We start from the raw sequence: 15038 nt of genomic DNA, 5'->3' as shown, positions 1-15038 counted from the left end.
ACACAAGGAAGGAAACAACAGACACCGGGGTCTACTTGAGGGGGAGAGTGGGAGGAGGGAGAGGAGCAGAAAAGATAGCTATTGGGTACTGAGCTTAGTACCTGAGTGATGTAATAATATGTACCGTGACATGTGTTTCTGTATGTAACAAACCTTCACATGTACCCCCAAACCTAAAATATAAATTGAAAAAAAAGAAAGTCGTTTCAGCTGTTTTTTTAATGAGGTCTCTCTAAATGTTGAAAACCATCCTGTTCTATGAGATCTATGTGTACATATCTATATAAAAAATTTATATATATACATATTTTCATAACTATATTTTAGATGTATAATAGTTTACATACAATAAATACTAGAAACAATGACAACTGTATAAACTCAGACATATTAAAACTATCTGAGGGAAATAAGACTTTAAAAAATTCACTCAAAATGCATCATAATAATATTCAGAGTGTTTTTCTAAACTTCCTTTTAATAGAAATGGTTTTGGCTGGGTGTGGTGGCTCACACCTGTAATCCCAGCACTTTGGGAGGCTGAGACGGGTGGATCACCTGAGGTCAGGAGTTCAAGACCAGCTTGGCCAACATGGCAAAACCCTGTCTCCACTAAAAATACAAAAATTAGCTGGATGTGGTGGCACACGCCTGTAGTCCTAGCTACTGGGGAGGCTGAGGCAGGAGAATTGCTTGAACCGGGGAGGTAGAGGTTGCAGTGAGTTGAGATTGTGCCACTGCATTCCTGCCTGAGAGACAGAGCAAGACTCCATTTCAAAAAAACAAAAAGAAAAAAGAAATGGTTTTACATCCTGGTAATGAATATCATTCCTGACAATAAACTATGTAGAAAGTGATAGAAAGATACATGGAACAATTGTATTCTGACTAATAACTTCCCCTCACGGGAGAAGTGAGAATATTTTGCATGTGACAAGAAGAGTGAAACAAATATTTGGGAACATAAGGGTGCACTGTTATAAACATTAGGGGCTAGTAAATATTTTGATTATCCACCTTCTGAGACCTTGGAAGGATTGCACTTTTCCAGCTACTTTGAAATTAGATGTGCCCAAGCAATTTGTTTTTGCTGATACACCATGTTATTCAGGGAAGAAATGTCAAGAGTCAGTGTGACATTTCCTCTTCTCTGCCATGAAAGTGGTCATATGTCAAAGAGCAGAGTCTATCAACCTGAGGACTAGAATGAGAAGATGTGGAACAGGCTCCCAGTTAACCTGCAATAGACATGTGACATGAAAAGAAATAACTATTTACTTACATAAACCACTACGATTTGGGGATTGCTGTCACCGCCTAACCTGACTGATACAGGTGCTGTTAAAAGGAAGGTCCAGTGGCTGATAAGGAAACTGAGATGGAAGAGTGGAAAGATAGAAATGGATATCACGGTGAGAAACATCACTGGGTACAATTGTTATTTGCTCTTACTTGGAAGGCTAATCAGTTATTTAATGAACTTCTACTTCCAAGGGAAGAGGTTGAAAACAGAATGTAGATTGTATGTGTTGGTTGCTGTTGGATGGACTTGGCAAGATTTACAAAAAAAGAGATGATCTTGGAAAAAGCTGGCCCATTTATGAGCAGTATTGAAAGGAAACAGAGTCCAGAAATCTAGGGTGTGTAGCATTGGAAGATGGATGTTTTTCAATTTCATCGGGTAAGGTAAGTTAAAACTCAGCTTAGTGAGAGAGAAAAAATTAAAGGTGTGACTTTCACTGAGTTGGGATGTCTTAGAAGAAAATTTCAATTAAGGCTGAGACAACCACCAGTAAATTCTAAAAATTCAGAGAAAAGAGTTAAAAGGAAACTCTCCCACTGAAGTCTTACAGATACAGAAATATAAAGAGTATTAGATGGTGGTGGTGTGTATGTGAGAGAGAGACAGAGAAAGAGAGAGAAAGATGAGAGAGAGAGAAAGAGAGAGAGAGAGAGAGAGAAAGGCACAAGAAAACAAAGGAAAAAGCAATCTGAGAAGTTTACCAGAAAAGAAATGTAGCATGGTCACCGACCTTGGAGTAGCTGGAGACATAAGAAAACAGCTAAGTTTTCTTGAGAGTTAATTGCCAAAAGAACTGCCAGCCTTGAGTAAAAGAAGCTGTTGACAATTTGATGCCTAAAACCACTATGGTCCTCTAAGTGTTTACAGACATGGAATGTACTTAGCAAATTCTTCCATTCCCAGGAAGAGCATATTCATCAGGGTCACTTCAGACTTGGCCAATGAAGATAACGGGAAAAGAAGGATCTCCCATGGGGAGAAGCAGGGACCATGGGAGAACAACAAAAAATAATGAACAGAATTGGGCAGGACCCTAATCAAGGTACACAACCCACCTCTTGGACAGGTGCCCTTCAAAATGTCTATTTGGTAGAATTGCCAAATGGCTACAGTCTTTCCAAATGAACGTGTTCACTGGGGTGATCCTGTGCCTATTCCATCATGGTGCATTATGTGTGAGGGACTAGATAATTAGTCTCTTTAGTTTATTCATTCCGGGTCAAGAGGAGTCTCAAATCAGCTTGATGTTGGGATGACTATTCTTCTCACTCAGAGATCCTCCACAATGAGCTTGATGATTTGGGGTAATCTCCCCTTGGAGGAGAGGTGAGAGTGCTTTGAGCACAGCAGAAGAGTACACTGAATATTTGATGTCTAGTAGTATAATTATGATAATCACATTGCGTTGTTTGAAAATTCTCTGGTTTTCCTCCTTCTGAACCCTGGTGAGCTTGCACTTTCCTGCTTCCCTGAAATGGGATGTGGTCCTGTGACTGAGAAGAAATAATATATGTCACTTTTAATCACCAGTGCAAGACCCTGCAGCTCTTTCTTCTCCCTGCTGCATCCATGGTGGAAATGAATGTCAAGATGGAGCCCCCATATGCCTGGATCCCTGAATGACTCTGCAGAGCAGATGCTCTCTATTGACCTGTGTTGGACATGTAGAATAAGCAAGAAATCATTTTCTCTTGTCGGTTTAAGCTCCTGAGACTTTTGGAGTTGTTCATTACTGCAGCGTAATCTAGCCCATCCTGACTGATACACATAAACTTCAGGCTAGACATAGAGATTTCATTCTGAATCAAACTGTGTCTTCTTTCTCAAACTTTAGATGAGCAGAAGATAAGATTCAATATTTTGGTTTTCTTTATTTTGTTAAAAAATAATGCAAAGTTAGCAAAAATACAATAAAAAGGTATTGAGGAACAACTCGATTCCGGATCTTGAGCCTGGACATTTATTTGTATTGTCTGATTTAATTCTCACAATAACCCTGTGAGGTGAGTACAATTATTCTTAATTTGCAGATGAGATTAAAAAATCAGAGAGTAAGCAGTTTCCCAAAGTCACAGGGTCAACACATATCTTGTGTGTATTTCAATTCAGGTCTATCTGTCTCTAAAGATGTTACTCTGTGTGTGTGTGTGTGTGTGTGTGTGTGTGTGTATGCACATGCTGTTTCATTTTTGACACTATGTTGCTTCCAAGACACAGTTAAAATGTCAAGAAGTTGCATTGAATTGTGGTCTGTCCATAATCTTAAATGCAAATTTTGTCACTTAAACATCGTAATTTGCAGTTTAGTCCATAAACCAAGATTATATTATTGACCTCTAAGAGTAGGTTGTTATTTCAATTAGCCTATTCTACTCTATTCTATGAACATGGTACTACATCAAATACATTGGATCCATTTAGATTTTCATGGGTTAAATGGGTGAGCACAGATTAAATTCCATTCATCTGTTTGGACTTTTTGACTAATGGCACTTTTTGGTGAGATGAATTGGTGTGGGATCTGGAGCAGCATAGTTTAATGGAAACACAGATACCAGTGTTCCATTCCTTACCCTTCTACTAAATCACTGTGTGACTCTAGGTATACAGCACCTCCTCTCTTTGCATAACTTAAAGTAAATGCCAAAATGAAAAAATTGTGAGCCCGCCACTGAAGTTCCTGTACGACCTGGTCTCTGCTGGTGTCTTTAGCTACATCTCCTATCTGTTTCCCCCTCACTCTTTGAGTTCAGCCGTGCACCTTCTTTTTGCAGTATCTTTGCCTTTACTGTTAAGTAACCTGGAACAATCTTATCTCACATCTTCACCTGCACACTGCCTAACTCCTTCTCATCTTTTAGTTGTCAGTGCAAATGCCATTTCTTTAGTAATATTCTCCATGACTCCTTGATTAGATCAGGACTCTCCATTGCCAGATCTTACAGATTTTATACCCTTCTCTCAGAGCACTATCACATTTTCTTGTTATATATTGCTACCCGGGATTATTTATTAATGCTGGTTTCCCTCTCTAAACTATTAACATGATGATATTTGTTTTGACTCGGCGTGGTATCCTCTGTGCTTAGCACAATCTCTGTTACATAGGAGATACCAATTATATTTGTTAAATGAATGAAATGAGTGTGTAAAATGAGAGGGTTGGGCATGGAGATCATTTAATCTTTCAGTACTCACATTCAATGGTTTTGCCAGACTTAGTCTGTAATTTGCCCAGGAATGACACACAGCAAATTTAAACAGCCTGCGTGACTCATACCTCCTTCATTTCAGATTCAGTAGCACATACCACAGCTTGTGTCTAAAGAAGGTATCAGAATTATTTGTACACATGCTGTTCTCTGGAGAAAAAACAATTGCTATATTCAAGAGAGGTATAAGCCGGAAATAAATGAGAGATGGCCAAAGAAGGTCAACCAGTTTTTCTAGGTACCCAGCTTCCTTGAAATACAGTATTTGGAGTGACCACCACACATATTTTCTTAAAAATCTATGAGAAATCCACTAATGCACTGGTGCATGAATACACAGTAGCAAATAATTCAAGATATATAGCAATGTGCAGCCATGTATCTCAAATTAGAATTGAGCTCATTGAAGGTAAAATTAGATGCTAACATATTTAAAAAGTCCAAACACAATTGTCTCTCCTTCTTTGTCCAAAGCCATGGAAACGATTGCTCCATGAACTGAAACAAAAAATTCCAAGCTAAGAGACACCAACTGCTATGATACTGTATGTAATATTTATATCACTGTGTTTTCAGTAACACTGAAAACAAAAATTAGAGGGGTATCCCTACTTGCAATTCTTAATTCTCGAATCTGTCTTGATAATTCCTTGAAATAGTCTCCACGTGATAAGGTTCTTGGTTAATTCTGCATCCCCATCACTTACGAGTCCAACTTCAGACTTTCCTATAGATACACAAATTTATTTCAGTTGCCAAAAGACACTATACTCCCTCTTGCCTTTTGGCATTCTCAATACTGGGTGGTCTTAACTAAAATACTTCCCCATCTACCTTTTGCCTAGGTACTTCCTACCCATTTTTTCAGAGTTACAGATGGTTACTTTTAGGAAAGCTTTCCTAACCACTCATGTCTACATTAGGGGCTCCATTTCGTGTTCTCATCGCACCCTAGAATTTCTCTATGTACCTCTTAGCACCCTGTATTATAATTACTTCCTTAGGTTATTGAGAGGAGAGATTATCTTGTGCATGTTCTATCCTACCATCCAACACAGAGTGGGTATTCAATAATTGCTTATTGCATAAAGGAATGAGGTCTATAAATAAGTCTAAATAAGTCTAAATTCTTCCTAGGCATTTTCAGAGTCGTTTTCTGAAGTTCTCCTGCAATGAGAAATGCACTATCTATGAACTCTACCTACCTGTCTAGAAATAACATTAAATTAAATGGTTTGTGGGTTTTAGTTCTTGGTAATAAAGATAATATGAATAAAGGAAACACACAGGTACAAAGCCCTTAATTTAACTTACATTTTATTTTCTTCAAAACAAATAATGATAAATGATTATTAGGTTTAGACTAATTTTGCTTTCCTCCCTTTATATCCTTAGGGAAGAGAAATGAACTGAAATCAAGAAACAGAGGGCCAAGGAAAGAAGTCCATTGGAATGTACCAGCATGCAGGTGTATTAATTATTCCCTGAATAAGCAACAACTAAACCGTTCTGCATTGCTTGGCTACTGAATATGATAAACCTATATTTATCATTTAGAACTGAAGTTCAATGTCTTATACAAGCTTTGTTTGCTTATGACTATTCCATCACCGCTTATAGAAAGCATATTTTTTCAGAAGTGTGAAGAATCCATGAGTTTTCTGATCTTTGTGACTGCTCTTAAAGAAATAAATAACAACCAGACCCAGGACCCCCCCTGTTTGGATGGGATCAAGTTAAATGTCGTTCGTGGGCCAGAGGAGACAACCTAGGAAACCACCACCCAACAGTTTCCTTTAGGTGTTCACGACTGAACAATAGAGAATTCCCAAATCCTTCCACTACAAAGAAGAGAAAAGAGTTGTAAATCAACAGAAGGGGAGAGAAACAAAAGGCATTTCCTCTACGTTTAACAAAGAGAACTCAGAGTTATCAGGAGAAGGAACACGCCTTTCTACTCAGCTCCATAATTTTCATTCTAATGTTATTAAAAAGAAGTCATCATTGGTACATGGAAGAATAAATCTGTATTTTAAAGTCCCTTTTTTTCTGTTGTTGGTCACAAAAGGCAACAAAGAAATAACTAATAAATAGAATCTCTTATTTGAAACGTTGGAAAAAGGATGCCAGTTCCTGGAAAATACCTTGCCCATTAGTAAAGAAATTGGTCCACAGGGAATAAAAATGGAATGGAGAGCTCTCCAATGCTGCCCTATGGGGAGAAATAAAAAGGGTCTCCGCATGTGGACTTCATAAAAACTTTGATATATAAGAAATCTGTTATCCAAAGTACATGGTAGCCCCAGAAATTGTTCTGTTTAATCTTTGCACAGAGGATTTAGGGCCTGCAAAGTGCAAGAGGCATGATTTTTGCATTGGCCGTTTTAGTATTCATGTCTCCTGTACTGCTTTCTAATAAGTTAAGATGAAACGGGAGACTGCGTGCAGGAGTGAGAGATGCAAGAAAAGCAGTGCTGAGAAATAAAGATGAACAAAAGTGCATCTCTACTTCCCTTTTATTATTAACAGGCGAGAGAACAACAATGCCAAACTTATAATGTTATTACTTAACACTTCACATTTACAAAAAGACGTTGCATCACTTTGACATGTTATTTCTCCATACTTTTCTGATAGAAGCTTTTTTTGTAATCAGTTTTTATGATGATATATGAAATGATTTTTCCAAAAAGGAAGATAAACATTCAGTCTGTGCCAGCATGTTACCAAAACAATCTTTTCGGTGAGAATAATTGTTTCCTTTACTGTTTGGGAAAGGAACAACTGATTGGCCGACTATTTAAATATTGTTTTCCTTGTGTTACATAGACCCACTTTTTCACTCCTATTCCCCTCCACTCCATTCAACTCACTATTTCTTAAGTGTACCCCTTACACCATATTTCCAAAATATAAATAACATAACAGGATGAGATCTAAAGAAAACTAGCCTTCCTCTTAATTCTTCTGTGATATAAGGTGTGTAAATGGAGTGTCGGCTCCCATGAGTGAGTATATGTGCACCTGCCTGTGGGCTGCGCTCTTTCTAAGAGGAGCATGTCTGTGTGGCACTCTGAGAAATGTTTGCTCAATGTAAGTGGGCAAAGTATGCTGAGATTCAGAAACTCCAGCCACCCTCATGTTTTAAGTCTCTGCTAGTTAATTTGTTAGTTTGCATGGAGAAAGTCATCCAATAAATAAGTAGACCCCAAACCAGGGGACTGTCTCCTACCTTTAACGGTCATCTTCCATTCCCTGACAAATTAGTTTAGTATTTCTTCTGGGGCAAAAGAATGGCAGTGGAAAGTTCTCCAAACCCTTAGGTTTTATTAGATTTGGGAAGAATCTGGGATTCTGATGAGAAAGATTTCTTCATTATTACATGGCCCAAAGCATAGCAGTCTGTCAGTTACCTTTTTCAGTTTTGCAGAATAAGACATCTTAATTTTTAAAAAAAAGCAGAAATTATCTAGGTAAACTGTCTACATTTCTTCAACAAATGTAAAAAAATATGCCTTCACTTGGGGCCACATAGTCATAGCCTAGCAGGTAATAAACTATATATTTTTAAATACAAGTCCCAGTGAAATGAACATTGTTAAGTAGAGTAAACATTTATTTCAAAGCCATAAGTATGTCTGAGTATAGAAAAAGAGTTCAAGATCTTTAAATATGTTCCCATTATTAGAACTTTACACACACACACACACACAAAATTTATTTCCTTCAATTTCAAATCTAATAAATAGAGTCAACAGATACCTTTTTCTCTTTACTTCTTAATGTATACATTATTAAATCTAACATATGAAAACTATGGAGAATATGCTCCCTACTCCGGGGCAGTGGGTTGAAGTGGTATGTCTGTTGCTGTGTTACTTGTCTGCATGGAGAGTTTGCATTGATTCACTGATGCCTCTAGGAATAAAGGTCAGTCCTTATGCTAATGTTGATAGTGATGTTACAATGATAGCAGTAGTACCTGCAATTTTTTGAGTGCATTCTATGTGCTAGATGATTTATAAGCACCATTTTTATTTTAAAAATACTACAGTGACTTGCACAAAATGAAGAAACCATGACTCCCAATATTTATATGATTTTCTCAAGGTCCTAGATTTGGGTTTGCAACCATGTCTGTCTGATTCAAAGTTCATGTTTTCTTCCTACATCCCTCCAAGCGGAGAGTTAATTCAGGCAGTGTGAAAACTTGAAGTAAGGTGACCATATGTTCCAGTCTATACCTGTTGTCCTAGCGTAATGAATAGATTCCCCTTTCATGCTCGAAAATGCCCCAGTATGGACAATGTTTAACAATCAACCTATCTTTGAGCAAGGTTTAAAATCCACATAAGACTTTTCTAAGGTATTGTTCACAATGCTTTAATTAATCTTGTTGTCTTTACTGAAGGATGTCAAGCAAGTAACAAATTGGACCTAGCTTGGTGTATTTGGGAAAACAAATGGATTTATGAATGAATATCATTTACTGGTTGGGTGTATTATCGCTCTGTCATCTCTCTTTGAGAATCTTTTGTCCTTCCTCTTTTCTCTCTCCTCCTCCTAGTCTCCATGTTTCTTTCTATGCAGGCTTTCGCTATTGGTCAAGTATTAAAAAATAAATTCCTTGGTTTTGCTTTAGCTTTTGTTTCTGATGAACGTTTAAAATTCAGCTTGGCCACTCACTCAGATGTTTAAACCGCTATTAATGGTAGTTTTGTCCAAAAGAGAAGTAAAAATCATTTTAAGACATCACTAACTTATTTTTCTTTCTTTCTCCTCCTTAATCTCGCTGCTACTATTCCACTACTTCTTTACTACAGCCGTAGCGCATTGGTGTCCAGGGAGCCTTCTTGTTGCAGTTCCTGGACAATGCTACTGCAGGTTTCGCTGGGGGACGCCAGCTCCAAAATGTATTATTTCAAGCACCACCACACATGTCTCTGTTCCTCTTCTGCTTTTATGGGTAAACTGCTGTCCAGTTTCTATTATTTTAAAGGGCTTTCAGGAAGAGGAAAGGAAACGATTTTTGAAAAATAAACATGATAAAATATATAACTGTTTAAGACACATGCAATAAGAAAATCTAACATTCACTTTTGTTGGTTTTAAATGTATGGCTTTGATTTATGGATTAAAATTGCTCATTTATTATTTTATCTATACAGCTCTAGGCAATTTTGACAGTTAAAATTTAGTTTTATTGACCAGTGCAGCCACTGTGCCCACGAGGGGACTGGTGCACACAGCCTGCTGCACTCAAGAAACGATGATTTTTTATTCCATGAGTGAGTCCGATTGGGAATCGTAACCAATATAACAATAAGTTCCAAATCTCAGTGCCCAAGGCAAGAGGTTTGCTGTAAAACACAATTGCCCTTTAAGAAGGGGAGGAGAAGAATCCCGGGTAGAAGTTTGCAAGCACAATTTCCTGCGGCTGGAATAGGCCACAAATATATCTCTCCATTCAAACTATGCAGCAGCATAAGGGGACGTTTCTCTAAACACCCAGTTCCACAGACTAAATATTAAGGAACAAAAATGCCTGAAAAGCAAAATGAATGTTAGTTACAGAGACAATGAACTAAACAACCATTTTGATGTGAGAAAATTTACTAGCGAGTGCCACAAACCAACCTTTTGCTTTTCAATGAACAGCAACAAAAAGAACAGAAGATTTTTGGGGGGAAGATCTTTGCTCTTCCCCTACACCCTCCATGGCAGCACATACAGAAACATAAACCAGTACAGTGATTTTAGGCTAGGCCTACTCGACTACCAAATTGGCCACCTCTGCAATGTTAATTTAGTCTTTTACTCTAAATCCCCCGTGATGCATAAACAAACCTCCAAAGGGGAACAAATCAATAAAATGTCTAATTTGATTAACCATGTTTTCAAATTCATCAAGACAGCTCTAACCTGAAATAAATAGGTGAGTGAATAAATAAATAACGCACTCACTTGTGAGTATTTTCCACGTCTTCTTTTCATCGTCGTAATACTGAACCAAATTGCTGGGGAGCCGGTCCGGTCCAGGAGGCAGCCCTCCAACCAATAACAGCATTTTCTTGTTAGAGCGAATTCTTCACCCAAAACAAAAGAGGAGATGAATAACCACATTATTGTAGAGTCTTTTTAGTGGCAACGAAATCATAACCATCAAAGAATGTTCCTTGCTTGCAGATATCTATTTCATTTTTTCCTGTTTCTTCCCCCATTCATGTCTCAACAATTTTTTTGAACCAAGCAGAAAAATGATCAGAAGAGCTGCACATCCCCATACTCATAGAATAATAAGCTCCCTTTATGCAATTTGTTAGAGGTTCATTCTAGAACGACCTTTTTCTTATATTATCCCTTTAAATCATCACTCTTTACAGCTGAGTACACTTGAAATGCTCTGGAGTTGTACTAAGGTTAAGCATTAAAGTTGCATGTCAAAAATCGTATTAGTCAAAATCATTATTATAAGCCATTCTCCACTCAAAGAACCTTGAAAAAATTAAGGTTATGCAGGGAGTTTGTGAGCCAACTCTTTAATCACCCAGGGAACTTCAAATACCAGTTTGGTACAATTAGTAGCACAGGGCTAACTGGGGTGGGTTAACCAGTTTGAACATGAATTTTTTTGTTTGTTTAATTTAGCTTAGACTTCTGCCTTCTTCCCCTTCCCCCACTCCCAGCTCACCCTCCCCTCTGCTCTCCCCCTGTGCACCACTGGCGATATAGCAGCACCAATTGGTAAAAATGAGACTGTGATGTTGTTGTGAGCCTCCCCAGAGTGGAGCCCTGCCAATGCTTGCCACTGATCCAGCGGCATGAACCTGCTCAACTGTGCAAAGTCACTCTAATTCCCTCCCTCTGTTTTTCTACCTTCTCCCCCAGGGGGCAACCACTGAAAGGAGTGACTACCCACCCATCAAGAGCTGGCAATTCGCTGCTATTAACCGTGACTGTGATTCCCAGTCCGCCTGGCAGTTCCTGAGAAAGGCCTGCAATGTCTCATATGCAGTAAAAGCTGTAAGATGCACCCTGGCCGGCACACTCGACCTGATGGATGTACAATCCTCAGGAACAGTAATGGATTGAGCACACTTGTGCTTGAAGCAGGGAGAGGAGGCCCAGACCCCCACAAAGGGCCTGCTGATTTAACAGTCGCTTTACATATAATTGAACTTTTCATGTACCTGAAAGGCTCAAGGTGGTGGTGGAAGAAACGGAACAACAATGATTGAAGGAAAAAAGTCAATAAATACAAAAGGGTTCCTCTTAGTGATGATCACAAGCCATGGCGTGGCTCTGAATCTATGATTACATATTCAGCTCATTCTGATTCAAGAATGCTTGGCGAAGTATGCCCTTGTGGAGAAGCATTGTTTGTTGGTTAAGAACCTAACATTCGGAGAGTTAACTTAACACAGTTAATGACATCTCCCTGTGAAGGAAGGGAACAAGAGAATTCCTTTGATGAAACTCTGGTGCCATTGAATGCATTATTATGCCTCAGTGGGAAAAATACCTTCTGGAGAATTGCCCATATTAGAGACTCATCGATAGAGGGAGCTGTACTTATAGAGAAACGAGTAATATGATGGCAACTTGCAGTGTTAATTCTGCCACTCTGTGGATATAGTTGAGCCAAAAGGTAAACAAACAAACCCAAACTCTGAATTTGAAGTACCTTCGAACTGTACCCATATGCCTTATAGACTAGTAGTTGGCAAATAGAATACAACAGCGAAGAGCCCCCATAGTTGGAGGATTTCAGTGATTGGGGTGTTTTTGCAAGAGGGGTTAAGAAAGATCAGTGCAGTCAGTACCTCTCTTTCATTTAGAAAACATACATGCATAATTCACATGCTATATAATCTCCTAAATGCATGGCCACAGAGCTGATATATGAATAGTTTTTTCTTATTGTAGTCTTTAGTCCAAATAATCAACCACTCTGTGTGTGTAAGAGAAGTCAAGATGAAAACAAATACTCTTTTTAGGTTGCTGCAAATGACCATGTGTAGACAGACCTGTTCAACTGGAAGTCACGATTCTGTGGCTGTCCTAACATCACTTGTCCACATGCCACCAGACTGCAGTTGGGGGTAGATCAATATCAACAGGATGGACACAGAGGAAAGAACTCACTGAAGTGGTGGTTGTGCAAAAGCAACATAATTAAATATGTTTTAGTGTATAAATAAATTAAGTGCTTAAAACATGTGCTTAATGAGGCCCAGCGTGGTGGCTCATGTCTGTAATCCCAGCACTTTGGGAGGCCAAAGCAGGCGGATCACCTGAGGTGAGGAGTTCTAGACCAGCCTGACCAACATAGTGAAACCCCGTCTCTACTAAAAATACAAAAAATTAGCCAGGTGTGGTCATGGGCGCCTGTAATCCCAGCTACTTGGGAGGCTGAGACAAGAGAATCTCTTGAACCCAGAAGGCAGAGGTTGCAGTGGGCTGAGATTATGTCATTGCTCTCCAGACTGGACAAAAAGAGCAAAACTCCATGTCAAAAAAAAAAAAAAAAAAAAAATTAGCTGGGTGTGGTGGCACATGCTTGTAATCCCAGCTACTTGGGAGGCTGAGGCAGGAGAATCGCTTCAACTCAGGAGGCAGAGGTTGCAGTGAGCCGAGATTATGCCACTGCACTCCAACCTGGGCAACAAGAACAAAACTCCATCTCAAAAAAAAAAAAATGTGTTTAATGAATGGCAAAGGGAGACGAATGCATGGCTCACACATGTTTGTAAGGTCATTTCCTTCACTGATAAGAGGAACTTCCCTGGAAGTTACACTGGTGATTCTCCACCCTGATTTAGATGGACCATCTCTGCTGATAAGGAGAAATGTCTTTGTTCTCTCTGCCCAGATTGCCAGCCATTGCCATCTGTCCTCTAAGAACTGGACGGACTACAAATACAAAAGCCAGTGAACAGTGGGCAAATGGTAACGCCCTCCACCCCTGCCAACAGTGACATGATTCAAGGGCTAGCTAGCATAGCAGCAAAGAAAGATTCCAACTAACTAAGGTAAATTTCTAAGCTAGTCAGGCCTCTGCAGACACTGTAATAAAGAATTACGTAGAGGAAAAGGAAATCCTACTTACCCTCAATGGCTGTGTGTTTTCTACAAAGGGGCAGTGCTTTGAAGCCATTATGTATGGCTTTCTTAGTGAATCAAGATGCCTTCCAAATCTTTTACATTGTTATATTTACATCGTCATTCATTCAATTTGTCATGGCATTTTACTTAAGAGTATTTTTTCTCTAAATCTTGTGTTATTCAATTTTCCAAGCCAGTCTCAATATTATTTAATTCTAAATAAAACTTGAAGCTCTACTTTGTGAAGATGAATCAAATCGAAACCCAAAATAAGACAAAACATGTAAGAAGTTGGATCATAAAGAGGAAAGAACACATCAAGTAACAAAACACATTTGAGTGGTTTTCTCACTATTTTCTCCATTGACTCTCACAACAGCTCAACGTGGTAGATATAACTCTCCATTTTACAGAGAGGAGAGAAAGTTCCCATAGATGTTATAAGAAAGTACACATTTGGACATTACAGAAAACTATGAAGATTTCTGAATCCAAATGAAGAAACCTAATGGAGATTACTTTACATTTCTTATTGCTTAAGAATAATACAAATGAGAATAACCATCACATATTTTACTTTGATATAAATGCAATGTCAACTATTCAATTACTCCTAGAAAGCAATACACATGAATAATTCCTGTGGAAAAGCTTCCATTCTTTTTACAATGTGCAATTATAATAGTGACAATGACAATAACGACAGTTAATAATGAATGCGTATTGAATACTGAACTTCTGATTATCATACTATTTATTTGATGTGTGTGAACTTCAATTTGAAAACACCATAAAAAAAGATACCTGTGAACTAGAAAAGTAAAATGAAGAGAAGCTGAACTAACTGTGCTGAAGGGGGTTTTAATTATTCTTTTTTAAATAATTCCAGCAGAGCTTTACAGGTTTAATTTTAGATTAGTCAAAATTTATAAATGTAGCCTCATTGCAATCACTAGAGTTTCTTCTCATGGCAACATATTATACTTTTCAGAAGCTCTATACATAGGGAACCAATTTAGCCAAAATTAATATGTTCTCTTCATACCTTTTATTATTTTAAAATACTCCTTTCACTCTTCATTTTACCCATTTTGCCCAACCCAGACCAAAGTATGTATTGAAAGACAAGGAATAATAGAAATGTAAACAAAACGTTGAGTATATCGTGGTTGATAATATTTGAATGTCTTTGATTTGAGTTCCTTGATTCTTGCATAGAAAAATGTAAGGTAGCAAAGGCGATGGAATCTGAAGGTCTCCTTTGTTCCATCTCAGTAACTGCCCAACATTTACCATGTGTCACATTTGGGCGTGTGTGTGCGTCTGAATGCGTGAGTGCTGGCGTGCATACACACTTTGGTTCCTGGGATGAATGATTGAAGGATGACCTACACCTCCTGGTGTAAACAAATTTTTCA

The 15038-nt window shown here is 38.3% G+C and overlaps 1 protein-coding gene across 1 annotated transcript in view; it reads right to left on the bottom strand.

Annotated features, from left to right (window-relative positions):
- Positions 1-15038, bottom strand: part of KLHL14 (kelch like family member 14) — a 101792-nt gene that overhangs the window by 60146 nt on the left and 26608 nt on the right. The window contains exon 3 of the mRNA XM_007974346.3: positions 10480-10601. Coding sequence (XP_007972537.1) covers positions 10480-10601 — 122 coding nt within the window. The remainder of the gene's footprint in view (positions 1-10479; positions 10602-15038) is intronic.

Source organism: Chlorocebus sabaeus, chromosome 18 (assembly GCF_047675955.1).
Source record: "Chlorocebus sabaeus isolate Y175 chromosome 18, mChlSab1.0.hap1, whole genome shotgun sequence".
Classification (NCBI taxonomy): Eukaryota; Metazoa; Chordata; class Mammalia; order Primates; family Cercopithecidae; genus Chlorocebus; species Chlorocebus sabaeus.
Note: the sequence above shows the minus strand (reverse complement) of the source record. Positions and strands in the feature narration are given on the sequence as shown.